General features: G+C 42.2%; 1 protein-coding gene and 1 long non-coding RNA gene across 2 annotated transcripts in view; both read left to right on the forward strand.

The window, feature by feature from the left end:
- The window catches only part of LOC115165300 (dnaJ homolog subfamily C member 5-like), a 32,027-nt gene extending 29,369 nt beyond the window's left edge, over positions 1-2,658 (forward strand). The window contains exon 5 of the mRNA XM_029718340.1: positions 905-2,658. Within this exon, the coding sequence (XP_029574200.1) occupies positions 905-1,008 (104 nt within the window). The 3' untranslated portion in view covers positions 1,009-2,658. The remainder of the gene's footprint in view (positions 1-904) is intronic.
- Positions 2,659-5,875: 3,217 nt separating this feature from the next.
- On the forward strand, positions 5,876-6,774 carry LOC115166406 (uncharacterized). Its single transcript, XR_003870314.1, has 2 exons — positions 5,876-5,974; positions 6,366-6,774. It is a non-coding gene; the product is annotated as an uncharacterized LOC115166406 (long non-coding RNA).
- The last annotated feature ends 10,307 nt before the right edge of the window (positions 6,775-17,081 follow it).

Genomic DNA, 17,081 nt, shown 5'->3' on the forward strand with positions numbered 1-17,081 from the left:
AACAGGTGTAGTAGACCTTACAGTGAAATGCTGAATACAACAGGTGTAGTAGACCTTACAGTGAAATGCTGAATACAACAGGTGTAGTAGACCTTACAGTGAAATGCTGAATACAACAGGTGTAGTAGACCTTACAGTGAAATGCTGAATACAACAGGTGTAGTAGACCTTACAGTGAAATGCTGAATACAACAGGTGTAGTAGACCTTACAGTGAAATGCTGAATACAACAGGTGTAGTAGACCTCACAGTGAAATGCTGAATACAACAGGTGTAGTAGACCTTACAGTGAAATGCTTACTAATTGTATCTGTTCTCCTCTACTTTTCCTGGCTGGCAAAGTACCAGGATGTTGTTTCTGGTTTAGAATCTGAATTTAGAGAACTGAATTAAAAACATTGGAATCTGAATTTCATCTGAGAAGTTGAATATAGGAAACTTTGATTAACTTGAAATTGTAGTTTGTAAACTCGATACACAGAATAAAAGCAACATCTACCGTATTGAAACTAAATATATAAAGTTCCACTTGAATATTCAATTACATTGAAATTAAATTTAACTGAATGCAATGTACACTCAATTCAGTTTCAAACCATGAAAAAAATCCAAGTTCAATTTAAATTTGTGCATCACAAATAAAATAAAACATCTTAAATTCAAGTTCAATATCCTAATCCAAATTCAAAAATTATGCAATTCAAATACAATTTCGTTTGGCACTGAAATCGCTCCGTATGGGTTGGTTATTAGAACAGTTTAACTCTGGTCAGTCCAACATGGGCCTGTGGGTTGGTCATGTGGTTGAAGCTGCCACCAATCACACAGTTATTTAGATTTGTAACATCTGTGTGTGTGTGTGTGTGTGTGTGTGTGTGTGTGTGTGTGTGTTGTTCCCCCCCAGACGTTGGTGGTGACCCCATCATGATGCAGCCGTCCGGAACAGAGACCACCAGGCTGACGTCAGACAACCACTCCTCCTACCGGACCGACACAGGATACAACTAAACCCTCTGTACCCCTACCCTCTACACCGGATACAACTAAACCCCCTGTACCCCTACCCTCTACACCGGATACAACTAAACCCCCTGTACCCCTACCCTCTACACCGGATACAACTAAACCCCCTGTACCCCTACCCTCTACACCGGATACAACTAAACCCTCTGTACCCCTACCCTCTACACCGGATACAACTAAACCCTCTGTACCCCTACCATCTACACCGGATACAACTAAACCCCCTGTACCCCTACCCTCTACACCGGATACAACTAAACCCTCTGTACCCCTACCCTCGACACCGGATACAACTAAACCCTCTGTACCCCTACCCTCGACACCGGATACAACTAAACCCCCTGTACCCCTACCCTCTGTACCCCTACCCTCTACACCGGATACAACTAAACCCCCTGTACCCCTACCCTCTACACCGGATACAACTAAACCCTCTGTACCCCTACCCTCTACACCGGATACAGCTAAACCCTCTACACCCCTACCCTCTACACAGGATACAACTAAACCCCCTGTACCCCTACCCTCTACACCGGATACAACTAAACCCCCTGTACCCCTACCCTCGACACCGGATACAACTAAACCCTCTGTACCCCTACCCTCTACACCGGATACAGCTAAACCCTCTGTACCCCTACCCTCTACACCGGATACAACTAAACCCCCTGTACCCCTACCCTCGACACCGGATACAGCTAAACCCTCTGTACCCCTACCCTCTGTACCCCTACCCTCTACACCCGGATACAACTAAACCCCCTGTACCCCTACCCTCTACACCGGATACAACTAAACCCCCTGTACCCCTACCCTCGACACCGGATACAACTAAACCCTCTATACCCCTACCCTCTGTACCCCTACCCTCTACACCGGATACAACTAAACCCTCTACACCCCTACCCTCGACACCGGATACAACTAAACCCTCTGTACCCCTACCCTCTGTACCCCTACCCTCTACACCCGGATACAACTAAACCCCCTGTACCCCTACCCTCTACACCGGATACAACTAAACCCCCTGTACCCCTACCCTCTACACCGGATACAACTAAACCCCCTGTACCCCTACCCTCTGTACCCCTACCCTCTACACCCGGATACAACTAAACCCTCTACACCCCTACCCTCGACACCGGATACAACTAAACCCTCTGTACCCCTACCCTCTACACCGGATACAACTAAACCTTCTGTACCCCTACCCTCTACACCGGATACAACTAAACCCCCTGTACCCCTACCCTCGACACCGGATAAAACTAAACCCCCTGTACCCCTACCATCTACACAGGATACAACTAAACCCTCTGTACCCCTACCCTCTACACCGGATACAGCTAAACCCTCTGTACCCCTACCCTCTACACCGGATACAACTAAACCCCCTGTACCCCTACCCTCGACACCGGATACAGCTAAACCCTCTGTACCCCTACCCTCTGTACCCCTACCCTCTACACCGGATACAACTAAACCCTCTGTACCCCTACCCTCTACACCGGATACAACTAAACCCTCTATACCCCTACCCTCTGTACCCCTACCCTCTACACCGGATACAACTAAACCCTCTACACCCCTACCCTCGACACCGGATACAACTAAACCCTCTGTACCCCTACCCTCTGTACCCCTACCCTCTACACCCGGATACAACTAAACCCCCTGTACCCCTACCCTCTACACCGGATACAACTAAACCCCCTGTACCCCTACCCTCTACACCGGATACAACTAAACCCCCTGTACCCCTACCCTCTGTACCCCTACCCTCTACACCCGGATACAACTAAACCCCCTGTACCCCTACCCCCTGTACCCCTACCCTCTACACCCGGATACAACTAAACCCCCTGTACCCCTACCCTCGACACCGGATACAACTAAACCCTCTGTACCCCTACCCCCTGTACCCCTACCCTCTACACCGGATACAACTAAACCCCCTGTACCCCTACCCTCTGTACCCCTACCCCCTGTACCCCTACCCTCTGTACCCCTACCCTCTACACCCCATGCCCTACACCACTATCCTGCCTCTGAGAAAGAGAGTAGAGGACACATGGCAAGAGAGAGAGGAAGATGGCAAGGAGGATGAGGAAGTCAAAGGAAGCATATCTTTGGTAGAGTGTACGCAGCTCGCCTTGCTCCATCTAACAGATTTAGAGATTTTTTTTTTCACGAAAGAAATGCAAAGTAATATAACACGTTACTTTCCACACACAGTAATATATAAGTAAGGGATTTTTTTATATATTTTTTATTTATTTAACTAGGCAATTCAGTTAAGATCAAAAGAGGACTGGCCACCCCTCATAGCCTGGTTCCTCTCTAGGTTTCTTCCTAGGTTTTGGCCTTTCTAGGGAGTTTTTCCTAGGGAGTTTTTCCTAGCCACCGTGCTTCTTTCACATGCATTGCTTGCTGTTTGGGGTTTTAGGCTGGGTTTCTGTACAGCACTTTGAGATATCAGCTGATGTACGAAGGGCTATATAAATAAATTTCATTTGATTATTTACAATGACGGCCTGCCGGGGAACAGTGGGTTAACTGCCTTGTTCAGGGACAGAACGACAGATTTTTACCTTGTCAGCTCGGGATTCGATCTAGCAACCTTTCGGTTACTGGCCAAACTAAGGTAATATAGAAGTAAGGGATAAGGTAATGTAGAAGTAAGGGATAAGGTAATGTAGAAGTAAGGGATAAGGTAATGTAGAAGTAAGGGATACGGTAATGTAGAAGTAAGGGATACGGTAATATAGAAGTAAGGGAGAAGGTAATGTAGAAGTAAGGGAGAAGGTAATGTAGAAGTAAGGGATAAGGTAATGTAGAAGTAAGGGATAAGGTAATGTAGAAGTAAGGGATAAGGTAATGTAGAAGTAAGGGATACGGTAATGTAGAAGTAAGGGATAAGGTAATGTAGAAGTAAGGGATAAGGTAATGCAGAAGAAGTAAGGGATAAGGTAATGTAGAAGAAGTAAGGGATAAGGTAATGTAGAAGAAGTAAGGGATAAGGTAATATAGAAGAAGTAAGGGATAAGGTAATATAGAAGAAGTAAGGGATAAGGTAATATAGAAGAAGTAAGGGATAAGGTAATATAGAAGAAGTAAGGGAGAAGGTAATATAGAAGTAAGGGATAAGGTAATGTAGAAGTAAGGGATAAGGTAATGTAGAAGTAAGGGATACGGTAATGTAGAAGTAAGGGATAAGGTAATGTAGAAGTAAGGGATAAGGTAATGTAGAAGAAGTAAGGGATAAGGTAATGTAGAAGAAGTAAGGGATAAGGTAATATAGAAGAAGGGATAAGGTAATATAGAAGAAGTAAGGGATAAGGTAATATAGAAGAAGTAAGGGATAAGGTAATATAGAAGAAGTAAGGGATAAGGTAATATAGAAGAAGTAAGGGATAAGGTAATGTAGAAGTAAGGGATAAGGTAATATAGAAGTAAGGGATAAGGTAATATAGAAGAAGTAAGGGATAAGGTAATATAGAAGAAGTAAGGGATAAGGTAATATAGAAGAAGTAAGGGATAAGGTAATATAGAAGAAGTAAGGGATAAGGTAATGTAGAAGTAAGGGATAAGGTAATATAGAAGTAAGGGATAAGGTAATATAGAAGAAGTAAGGGATAAGGTAATATAGAAGAAGTAAGGGATGAGGTAATATAGAAGTAAGGGATAAGGTAATATAGAAGTAAGGGAGAAGGTAATATAGAAGTAAGGGAGAAGGTAATATAGAAGTAAGGGATACGGTAATATAGAAGTAAGGGATACGGTAATATAGAAGTAAGGGAGAAGGTAATATAGAAGAAGTAAGGGATAAGGTAATGTAGAAGTAAGGGAGAAGGTAATGTAGAAGTAAGGGATAAGGTAATATAGAAGAAGTAAGGGATAAGGTAATATAGAAGTAAGGGATAAGGTAATATAGAAGTAAGGGAGAAGGTAATATAGAAGTAAGGGAGAAGGTAATATAGAAGTAAGGGAGAAGGTAATATAGAAGTAAGGGATACGGTAATATAGAAGTAAGGGATACGGTAATATAGAAGTAAGGGAGAAGGTAATGTAGAAGTAAGGGAGAAGGTAATGTAGAAGTAAGGGATAAGGTAATGTAGAAGTAAGGGATAAGGTAATGTAGAAGTAAGGGATAAGGTAATGTAGAAGTAAGGGATACGGTAATGTAGAAGTAAGGGATAAGGTAATGTAGAAGTAAGGGATAAGGTAATGCAGAAGAAGTAAGGGATAAGGTAATGTAGAAGAAGTAAGGGATAAGGTAATGTAGAAGAAGTAAGGGATAAGGTAATATAGAAGAAGTAAGGGATAAGGTAATATAGAAGAAGTAAGGGATAAGGTAATATAGAAGAAGTAAGGGATAAGGTAATATAGAAGAAGTAAGGGAGAAGGTAATATAGAAGTAAGGGATAAGGTAATGTAGAAGTAAGGGATAAGGTAATGTAGAAGTAAGGGATACGGTAATGTAGAAGTAAGGGATAAGGTAATGTAGAAGTAAGGGATAAGGTAATGTAGAAGAAGTAAGGGATAAGGTAATGTAGAAGAAGTAAGGGATAAGGTAATATAGAAGAAGTAAGGGATAAGGTAATATAGAAGAAGTAAGGGATAAGGTAATATAGAAGAAGTAAGGGATAAGGTAATATAGAAGAAGTAAGGGATAAGGTAATATAGAAGAAGTAAGGGATAAGGTAATGTAGAAGTAAGGGATAAGGTAATATAGAAGTAAGGGATAAGGTAATATAGAAGAAGTAAGGGATAAGGTAATATAGAAGAAGTAAGGGATAAGGTAATATAGAAGAAGTAAGGGATAAGGTAATATAGAAGAAGTAAGGGATAAGGTAATGTAGAAGTAAGGGATAAGGTAATATAGAAGTAAGGGATAAGGTAATATAGAAGAAGTAAGGGATAAGGTAATATAGAAGAAGTAAGGGATGAGGTAATATAGAAGTAAGGGATAAGGTAATATAGAAGTAAGGGAGAAGGTAATATAGAAGAAGTAAGGGATAAGGTAATGTAGAAGTAAGGGAGAAGGTAATGTAGAAGTAAGGGATAAGGTAATATAGAAGAAGTAAGGGATAAGGTAATGTAGAAGTAAGGGATAAGGTAATATATAGAAGTAAGGGATAAGGTAATATAGAAGAAGTAAGGGATAAGGTAATATAGAAGAAGTAAGGGATGAGGTAATATAGAAGTAAGGGATGAGGTAATATAGAAGAAGTAAGGGATAAGGTAATATAGAAGAAGTAAGGGATAAGGTAATGTAGAAGTAAGGGAGAAGGTAATGTAGAAGTAAGGGATAAGGTAATATAGAAGAAGTAAGGGATAAGGTAATATAGAAGTAAGGGATAAGGTAATATAGAAGTAAGGGAGAAGGTAATATAGAAGTAAGGGAGAAGGTAATATAGAAGTAAGGGAGAAGGTAATATAGAAGTAAGGGAGAAGGTAATATAGAAGTAAGGGAGAAGGTAATGTAGAAGTAAGGGAGAAGGTAATATAGAAGTAAGGGATAAGGTAATATAGAAGAAGTAAGGGATAAGGTAATATAGAAGAAGTAAGGGATAAGGTAATATAGAAGAAGTAAGGGAGAAGGTAATGTAGAAGTAAGGGATAAGGTAATGTAGAAGTAAGGGATAAGGTAATGTAGAAGTAAGGGATACGGTAATGTAGAAGTAAGGGATACGGTAATGTAGAAGTAAGGGATAAGGTAATGTAGAAGAAGTAAGGGATAAGGTAATGTAGAAGAAGTAAGGGATAAGGTAATGTAGAAGAAGTAAGGGATAAGGTAATATAGAAGAAGTAAGGGATAAGGTAATATAGAAGAAGTAAGGGATAAGGTAATATAGAAGAAGTAAGGGATAAGGTAATATAGAAGAAGTAAGGGATAAGGTAATGTAGAAGTAAGGGATAAGGTAATATAGAAGTAAGGGATAAGGTAATATAGAAGAAGTAAGGGATAAGGTAATATAGAAGAAGTAAGGGATAAGGTAATATAGAAGAAGTAAGGGATAAGGTAATGTAGAAGTAAGGGATAAGGTAATATAGAAGTAAGGGATAAGGTAATATAGAAGAAGTAAGGGATAAGGTAATATAGAAGAAGTAAGGGATGAGGTAATATAGAAGTAAGGGATAAGGTAATATAGAAGTAAGGGAGAAGGTAATATAGAAGAAGTAAGGGATAAGGTAATATAGAAGTAAGGGAGAAGGTAATGTAGAAGTAAGGGATAAGGTAATATAGAAGAAGTAAGGGATAAGGTAATATAGAAGAAGTAAGGGATAAGGTAATATAGAAGTAAGGGAGAAGGTAATATAGAAGTAAGGGAGAAGGTAATATAGAAGTAAGGGATAAGGTAATATAGAAGTAAGGGATAAGGTAATATAGAAGTAAGGGAGAAGGTAATGTAGAAGTAAGGGAGAAGGTAATATAGAAGTAAGGGAGAAGGTAATATAGAAGTAAGGGATAAGGTAATATAGAAGTAAGGGATAAGGTAATGTAGAAGTAAGGGATAAGGTAATATAGAAGTAAGGGATAAGGTAATATAGAAGTAAGGGATAAGGTAATATAGAAGTAAGGGATAAGGTAATATAGAAGTAAGGGATAAGGTAATGTAGAAGTAAGGGATAAGGTAATGTAGAAGTAAGGGATAAGGTAATGTAGAAGTAAGGGATAAGGTAATGTAGAAGTAAGGGATAAGGTAATATAGAAGTAAGGGATAAGGCAGAATTCATGCTTTCTCATCTTTTGGTTGCTATGCTTTCCTTCTTATCCCTTGCTAGCTAGCTAGCCAACTAGCTACGGCTAACACAGTCATGACGTCTGCAGCCAGAATAACAGCAAAGTAGCTGGATTTGCATTTTTGTGTTTTAAGCTGTTTTCTAGTGACATTCATTTGGATAATGAGCCGATGATCCCAAAGTTTGCCTGGCATAGTGGCTTCTCATCATTACCGAGGAGATCACATTGCATATCAAACGCTAGGCTAGACGCTAGCAAACCTGCTAATATGACAACCCGAATTCAAACTTATCAGTTGCTGAAAAACAGCTGGACAAACTCGAAATTTCATGTCTTGAGCATTTGAAAGCATAGCGCCACTTGCGTCATGACTACAGTAGGGACCGGAGAAAATCATGCTCATCACACATCACGTTAGGTCATCAGATGCTCAACAACAACAACAAAAAACAAATCAATTGCTAGCTATATACGGTTTTCTTCATTAGACCTGCGTTTTAGAATGTATCCAATTTCAGTTTGTGGGGTTGTTGGTTTAGCTTTCTGTAACTTTGTAGTATGGGCGTCATGATTACAAGGTTCCCCATATCTTTTCCAACTGTCCCGTTATCTGGTTGTAATGTCCCAACTGTCCCGTTTTCTGGTTTTAATGTCCCGTTATCTGGTTTTAATGTCCAACTGTCCCATTATCTGGTTTTAATGTCCCAACTGTCCCGTTATCTGGTTTTAATGTCCCGTTATCTGGTTTTAATGTCCCAACTGTCCCGTTATCTGGTTTTAATGTCCCGTTATCTGGTTTTAATGTCCAACTGTCCCATTATCTGGTTTTAATGTCCCAACTGTCCCATTATCTGGTTTTAATGTCCCAACTGTCCCATTATCTGGTTTTAATGTCCAACTGTCCCGTTATCTGGTTTTAATGTCCCAACTGTCCCGTTATCTGGTTTTAATGTCCCAACTGTCCCGTTATCTGGTTTTAATGTCCCAACTGTCCCGTTATCTGGTTTTAATGTCCCAACTGTCCCGTTATCGGGTTTTAATGTCCCAACTGTCCCGTTATCGGGTTTTAATGTCCCGTTATCTGGTTTTAATGTCCAACTGTCCCGTTATCTGGTTTTACTGTCCAACTGTCCCGTTATCTGGTTTTACTGTCCAACTGTCCCATTATTGGGTTTTAATGCCCAACTGTCCCGTTATCTGGTTTTAATGTCCCAACTGTCCCGTTATCTGGTATTAATGTCCCAACTGTCCCGTTATCTGGTATTAATGTCCCAACTGTCCCGTTATCTGGTTTTAATGTCCCAACTGTCCCGTTATCTGGTTTTAATGTCCCAACTGTCCCGTTATCTGGTTTTAATGTCCCAACTGTCCCGTTATCGGGTTTTAATGTCCCAACTGTCCCGTTATCGGGTTTTAATGTCCCAACTCTCCCATTATCTGGTTTTAATGTCCAACTGTCCCGTTATCTGGTTTTAATGTCCCAACTGTCCCATTATCTGGTTTTAATGTCCCATTATCTGGTTTTAATGTCCCATTATCTGGTTTTAATGTCCAACTGTCCCGTTATCTGGTTTTACTGTCCAACTGTCCCGTTATCGGGTTTTAATGTCCAACTGTCCCGTTATCTGGTTTTAATGTCCCAACTGTCCCATTATCTGGTTTTAATGTCCCATTATCTGGTTTTAATGTCCCATTATCTGGTTTTAATGTCCAACTGTCCCGTTATCTGGTTTTACTGTCCAACTGTCCCGTTATCGGGTTTTAATGTCCAACTGTCCCATTATCGGGTTTTAATGTCCAACTGTCCCGTTATCTGGTTTTAATGTCCCAACTGTCCCGTTATCTGGTTTTAATGTCCCAACTGTCCCGTTATTGGGTTTTAATGTCCAACTGTCCCGTTATCTGGTTTTAATGTCCCAACTGTCCCGTTATCTGATTTTAATGTCCAACTGTCCCGTTATCTGGTTTTAATGTCCCAACTGTCCCGTTATCTGGTTTTAATGTCCATTCTAGATTGCCCTTCTAGCCAATCAGAAACGAATATTCAACAACGCTGTGTTATAATGTAAAGTAATGCCTTAGTTTTGTTTTAAACTAATCCCAACACTGCTACTAAACTCACGGCAACAACTTGTCTGAGGCATTTCTGATCTGTTAGTCTCTTGGAAGGGTTTTGTCTTAGTTTCCCTGTGTTTTAATATCCGTTTCCACCTTGTCTGTCTGGGTTGGAGTTTAGAGAGAATGTTATTTTAGGCTTGTTTCTGACTCCGAAAGCAGGAAGTAGATCCTTCAAAGCAGGAAGTTAATTTGAAATCATTGCTTTTAATGACAATTCCACTATACTTTGGACAATCATGGCAGGCAGCTGAGGCAGAGTTGTGTCTTAAACTTGTACCTCACCCACAATACTTGGTCTTCTCTCCCGTGTTATTGTATGTAGTTATTGTTGTTGTTATTTGTAAACTCAGGTTCCCTTTTTATCTAATATTAGGTTTTGGTTGAAGATCTGATTTTATTTTTTATTTCACCTTTATTTAACCAGGTAGGCTAGTTGAGAACAAGTTCTCATTTGCAACTGCGACCTGACCAAGATAAAGCAAAGCAGTGCGACACAAACAACAACACAGAGTTACACATGGAATAAACAAACATACAGTCAATAATACAGTAGAACAAAAGAAAACAAAAAGTCTATATACAGTGAGTGCAAATGAGGTAAGTTAATGCAATAAATAGGCCATGGTGGCGAAGTAATTACAATATAGCAATTAAACACTGGAATGGTAGATGTGCAGAAGATGAATGCGCAAGTAGAGATACTGGGGTGCAAAGGAGCAAGATAAATAAATAAATACAGTATGGGGATGAGGTAGATAGATGGGCTGTTTACAGATGGGCTATGTACAGGTGCAGTGATCTGTGAGCTGCTCTGACAGCTGGTGCTTAAAGCTAGTGAGGGAGATAAGTGTTTCCAGTTTCAGAGATTTTTGCAGTTCGTTCCAGTCATTGGCAGCAGAGAACTGCAAGGAAAGGCGACCAAAGGAGGAATTGGCTTTGCGGGTGACCAGTGAGATATACCTGCTGGAGCGCGTGCTACGAGTGGGTTAACATTCGGTATCAAAAATATGAAAAAATAGAGAAAATCAGAAAATACTTTTTCACGGAATGGTATTCCAAATTTTACACTTACACCGCTCCATCGAAGATTCAAATACTGCTCGCTTTTTTCCTGGACAACTTGACTTTTTTTCGTCCTCATGCTAAGCTAGCAGTAGCCACAGTATCTTCTGGCAAATTACACCTACCTATACTTTTATTGTGGATAAAGTATAGTATGGTCAGTGGAATAATTTCCATTCATTTCTCTGAGAACAATCTCTTCATTTAACTCCATGTCATCAGGCGGATGCTTTCCCTCTTCCTCTACTTTCTCCTCCTCTTCCTCACTTCTTCCACTCCTCTGCTCTGGCTCTCTGTGTGTTTTCTCCCCAATAATACTACTACTACTACTACTACTACTACAACCTCAACGCGCACACGTGTGTATACACACTACAGTGTGTGTGTGTTAGTGTACTCCAAATGTCTCACTCTCTGAACCTGGCACTACCACAAATCCATTCGACTGCTTGTTTTAGTTTTCAGATTTTCTGTGAGGAAGTAATGTTAAATGTAACTGGTGTGTTAGGATTTTATTAAGTTGTGTCTATTTTGAGATACGCAAAACAACCAAGTTATTATTTATTTATTTTTCCTTTTTTTCCCTTTTTTTTCAGTAGATTATTTTAGTTTTTATTGATGTTGTCGGAGAAGGGAGGATAATATTTAAGATATCCAAAGTAGTGGTTGTCTGTTGGCCTACAGCTCTGTATGTAGTCCAGCTCTGTATGTAGTCCAGCTCTGTATGTAGTCCAGCTCTGTATGTAGTCCAGCTCTGTATGTAGTCCAGCTCTGTATGTAGTCCAGCTCTGTATGTAGTCCAGCTCTGCAACTGAATAGGAGGAAACGGTTATGTCCCAAAATGACATCCTATTCCTTTTGACCAGAGTCCTATGGGCCTTGATCAAAAAGTAGTGCACTACATAGGGATTAAGGTGCTATTTGGGACGTGGACTAAACAAAAAACCCCAGTTTACAACAATCAAGCAGCATCAGGTGCTAGGTTTCTCAGCACCCTCAGTAGTCTTCTAAACACTTCAAGTGTTGTACGTTTCCAGTAGCTTTACCCAAATCCTCTGGTTTTCCAAATAATTCAGGGATTCTAGGAATTTCAGGGAAAGTTACTGGAATTTTGCAACCCTTAGCCCCTCCCACTAGCACTCCGTTACTCCTTAGACTCTAGCCAATCATCTTTGAGCAGCGTGGCGGTTGTATGTAAGCGTGATGTAACGCAATGATGAAGCTCGTGTGTTTTTAGATGTATTGTTGTCAGACCTGGTTTTACCTCGTGTTTTTGGGAGGCTGTGTGTTATATACTCTCACCTTTTCAGTGTCAATCTAACCTTTTTATCTACTTGTCATTTTTATTTTGTCATAGCCTGAGTGCCAGTCTGTTTATGCGATCATACCATCTCCTTGTAATGGATAAGGACATTAATGGTGGCAAGAGAAATCAGATCTGGGACCAGGCTAACTGGCAACAAACAGGTCTGGGACCAGGCTAACTGGCAAGAAACAGATCTGGGACCAGGCTAACTGGTAACAAACAGATCTGGGACCAGGCTAACTGGCAACAAACAGGTCTGGGACCAGGCTAACTGGCAACAAACAGGTCTGGGACCAGGCTAACTGGCAACAAACAGATCTGGGACCAGGCTAACTGGCAACAAACACATCTGGGACCAGGCTAACTGGTAACAAACACATCTGGGACCAGGCTAACTGGCAACAAACAGGTCTGGGACCAGGCTAACTGGTAACAAACAGGTCTGGGACCAGGCTAACTGGTAACAAACAGGTCTGGGACCAGGCTAACTGGTAACAAACAGGTCTGGGACCAGGCTAACTGGCAACAAACAGATCTGGGACCAGGCTAACTGGCAACAAACAGGTCTGGGACCAGGCTAACTGGCAAGAAACAGATCTGGGACCAGGCTAACTGGTAACAAACAGATCTGGGACCAGGCTAACTGGCAACAAACAGATCTGGGACCAGGCTAACTGGCAACAAACAGGTCTGGGACCAGGCTAACTGGCAACAAACAGGTCTGGGACCAGGCTAACTGGCAACAAACAGGTCTGGGACCAGGCTAACTGGTAACAAACAGGTCTGGGACCAGGCTAACTGGCAACAAACAGGTCTGGGACCAGGCTAACTGGCAACAAACAGGTCTGGGACCAGGCTAACTGGCAACAAACAGGTCTGGGACCAGGCTAACTGGCAACAAACAGGTCTGGGACCAGGCTAACTGGCAACAAACAGGTCTGGGACCAGGCTAACTGGCAACAAACAGGTCTGGGACCAGGCTAACTGGCAACAAACAGGTCTGGGACCAGGCTAACTGGCAACAAACAGGTCTGGGACAGGCTAACTGGCAACAAACAGGTCTGGGACCAGGCTAACTGGCAACAAACAGGTCTGGGACCAGGCTAACTGGCAACAAACAGGTCTTGGACCAGGCTAACTGGCAACAAACAGATCTGGGACCAGGCTAACTGGCAACAAACAGGTCTGGGACCAGGCTAACTGGCAACAACAGGTCTGGGACCAGGCTAACTGGCAACAACAGGTCTGGGACCAGGCTAACTGGCAATAAACAGGTCTGGGACCAGGCTAACTGGCAACAAACAGGTCTGGGACCAGGCTAACTGGTAACAAACAGGTCTGGGACCAGGCTAACTGGCAACAAACAGGTCTGGGACCAGGCTAACTGGCAACAAACAGGTCTGGGACCAGGCTAACTGGTAACAAACAGGTCTGGGACCAGGCTAACTGGCAACAAACAGGTCTGGGACCAGGCTAACTGGCAACAAACAGGTCTGGGACCAGGCTAACTGGCAACAAACAGGTCTGGGACCAGGCTAACTGGTAACAAACAGATCTGGGACCAGGCTAACTGGTAACAAACAGGTCTGGGACCAGGCTAACTGGTAACAAACAGGTCTGGGACCAGGCTAACTGGTAACAAACAGATCTGGGACCAGGCTAACTGGTAACAAACAGATCTGGGACCAGGCTAACTGGCAACAAACAGGTCTGGGACCAGGCTAACTGGCAACAAACACGTCTGGGACCAGGCTAACTGGTAACAAACACATCTGGGACCAGGCTAACTGGCAACAAACACATCTGGGACCAGGCTAACTGGCAACAAACACATCTGGGACCAGGCTAACTGGCAACAAACAGGTCTGGGACCAGGCTAACTGGCAACAAACAGATCTGGGACCGGGCTAACTGGTAACAAACAGGTCTGGGACCAGGCTCATTTTATTCCCTCCTTTCTTTTAATTTATTTCTAAGAAGATTCTATTATCAAGTGAGACATTTTTAATTGGTTGTAGTTGTCCTTCAATGTCCCGCCCACTGCAGTCTCATTTTTTATTTAATTTGATTTGTTGTATTACAGCGGAGATGTGGTTGTCCCACCTAGCTATCGTATGATGAATGCACTAACTCTAAGTCGCTCTGGATAAGAATATCTGTTGTCATGATGACGTCGACAAATTAAATGCTATTTCTCTGACCTCTTTCTCCTCTGCGATTATTAAACATGCAACTTGTCTGAATGAATGCAATGTGTATACAATACTAAGTTATACCGGATCAAGAAAAAACATTATTTTAGAAACTTACAACAAAAAAGTTAGTGCGAATATAACGATGAGATTATAATGACACTTTTTTATTTATTTCATTTTTGTTCTCTTTTTAATAAATGAATGTCGATTTTTTTTTTTTTTTTTTATTTAACTGGGCAAGTCGGTGAAGAACAAATTCTTATTTACAATGATAGCCTACCCTGGACGACGCTGGGACATGGGACTCCCAATCACGGCTGTTAGTATAAATGCTATGTAACTAGGTGTGGCCATTTTGAATGACTGGTTGATATCTGCTGTACATTTAATGGAAGAGCGTAGAAGTTAGGATTTATGTTTTAGCACGGTCGTCTACTGTGTCTGAAAGAGAGAACGATGATCATTTATCTGATGTGCTGTTGTAAAATAAATGTTTGATGCTTAGACATGTCTCGTTTGTGACTCATTTCTAAAAAATAATGATATATGTCTATGGATTGTCGTCTTCAGCTTGGTTAAAGTCCACACCAACAAAACACGGATGTTCGTTGCAGTCCAGGCTGTTGTTAATGCTGTTGCCCTGCACATAATATACAATCTCAATGGATAATTTAATAATAATTAATAATAATATAATCTATTTAGATACTGGACTACTGTCTCCTACTACCCTGCTGGGTCTGTGTTAACATGACTGATACTGGACTACTGTCTACTACTACCCTGCTGGGTCTGTGTTAACATGACTGATACTGGACTACTGTCTCCTACCCTGCTGGGTCTGTGTTAACATGACTGATACTGGACTACTGTCTCCTACCCTGCTGGGTCTGTGTTAACATGACTGATACTGGACTACTGTCTCCTACTACCCTGCTGGGTCTGTGTTAACATGACTGATACTGGACTACTGTCTCCTACCCTGCTGGGTCTGTGTTAACATGACTGATACTGGACTACTGTCTCACTACCCTGCTGGGTCTGTGTTAACATGACTGATACTGGACTACTGTCTCCTACTACCCTGCTGGGTCTGTGTTAACATGACTGATACTGGACTACTGTCTCCTACTACCCTGCTGGGTCTGTGTTAACATGACTGATACTGGACTACTGTCTCCTACCCTGCTGGGTCTGTGTTAACATGACTGATACTGGACTACTGTCTCCTACTACCCTGCTGGGTCTGTGTTAACATGACTGATACTGGACTACTGTCTCCTACCCTGCTGGGTCTGTGTTAACATGACTGATACTGGACTACTGTCTCCTACTACCCTGCTGGGTCTGTGTTAACATGACTGATACTGGACTACTGTCTCCTACTACCCTGCTGGGTCTGTGTTAACATGACTGATACTGGACTACTGTCTCCTACTACCCTGCTGGGTCTGTGTTAACATGACTGATACTGGACTACTGTCTCCTACTACCCTGCTGGGTCTGTGTTAACATGACTGATACTGGACTACTGTCTCACTACCCTGCTGGGTCTGTGTTAACATGACTGATACTGGACTACTGTCTCCTACCCTGCTGGGTCTGTGTTAACATGACTGATACTGGACTACTGTCTCCTACTACCCTGCTGGGTCTGTGTTAACATGACTGATACTGGACTACTGTCTCCTACTACCCTGCTGGGTCTGTGTTAACATGACTGATACTGGACTACTGTCTCACTACCCTGCTGGGTCTGTGTTAACATGACTGATACTGGACTACTGTCTCCTACCCTGCTGGGTCTGTGTTAACATGACTGATACTGGACTACTGTCTCCTACTACCCTGCTGGGTCTGTGTTAACATGACTGATACTGGACTACTGTCTCCTACTACCCTGCTGGGTCTGTGTTAACATGACTGATACTGGACTACTGTCTCACTACCCTGCTGGGTCTGTGTTAACATGACTGATACTGGACTACTGTCTCCTACCCTGCTGGGTCTGTGTTAACATGACTGATACTGGACTACTGTCTCCTACTACCCTGCTGGGTCTGTGTTAACATGACTGATACTGGACTACTGTCTCCTACCCTGCTGGGTCTGTGTTAACATGACTGATACTGGACTACTGTCTCCTACCCTGCTGGGTCTGTGTTAACATGACTGATACTGGACTACTGTCTCCTACTACCCTGCTGGGTCTGTGTTAACATGACTGATACTGGACTACTGTCTCCTACTACCCTGCTGGGTCTGTGTTAACATGACTGATACTGGACTACTGTCTCCTACTACCCTGCTGGGTCTGTGTTAACATGACTGATACTGGACTACTGTCTCCTACTACCCTGCTGGGTCTGTGTTAACATGACTGATACTGGACTACTGTCTCCTACTACCCTGCTGGGTCTGTGTTAACATGACTGATACTGGACTACTGTCTCCTACTACCCTGCTGGGTCTGTGTTAACATGACTGATACTGGACTACTGTCTCCTACTACCCTGCTGGGTCTGTGTTAACATGACTGATACTGGACTACTGTCTCCTACCCTGCTGGGTCTGTGTTAACATGACTGATACTGGACTACTGTCTCCTACTACCCTGCTGGGTCTGTGT

Source organism: Salmo trutta, chromosome 28, assembly GCF_901001165.1.
Source record: "Salmo trutta chromosome 28, fSalTru1.1, whole genome shotgun sequence".
In the NCBI taxonomy this organism is placed as follows: domain Eukaryota; kingdom Metazoa; phylum Chordata; class Actinopteri; order Salmoniformes; family Salmonidae; genus Salmo; species Salmo trutta.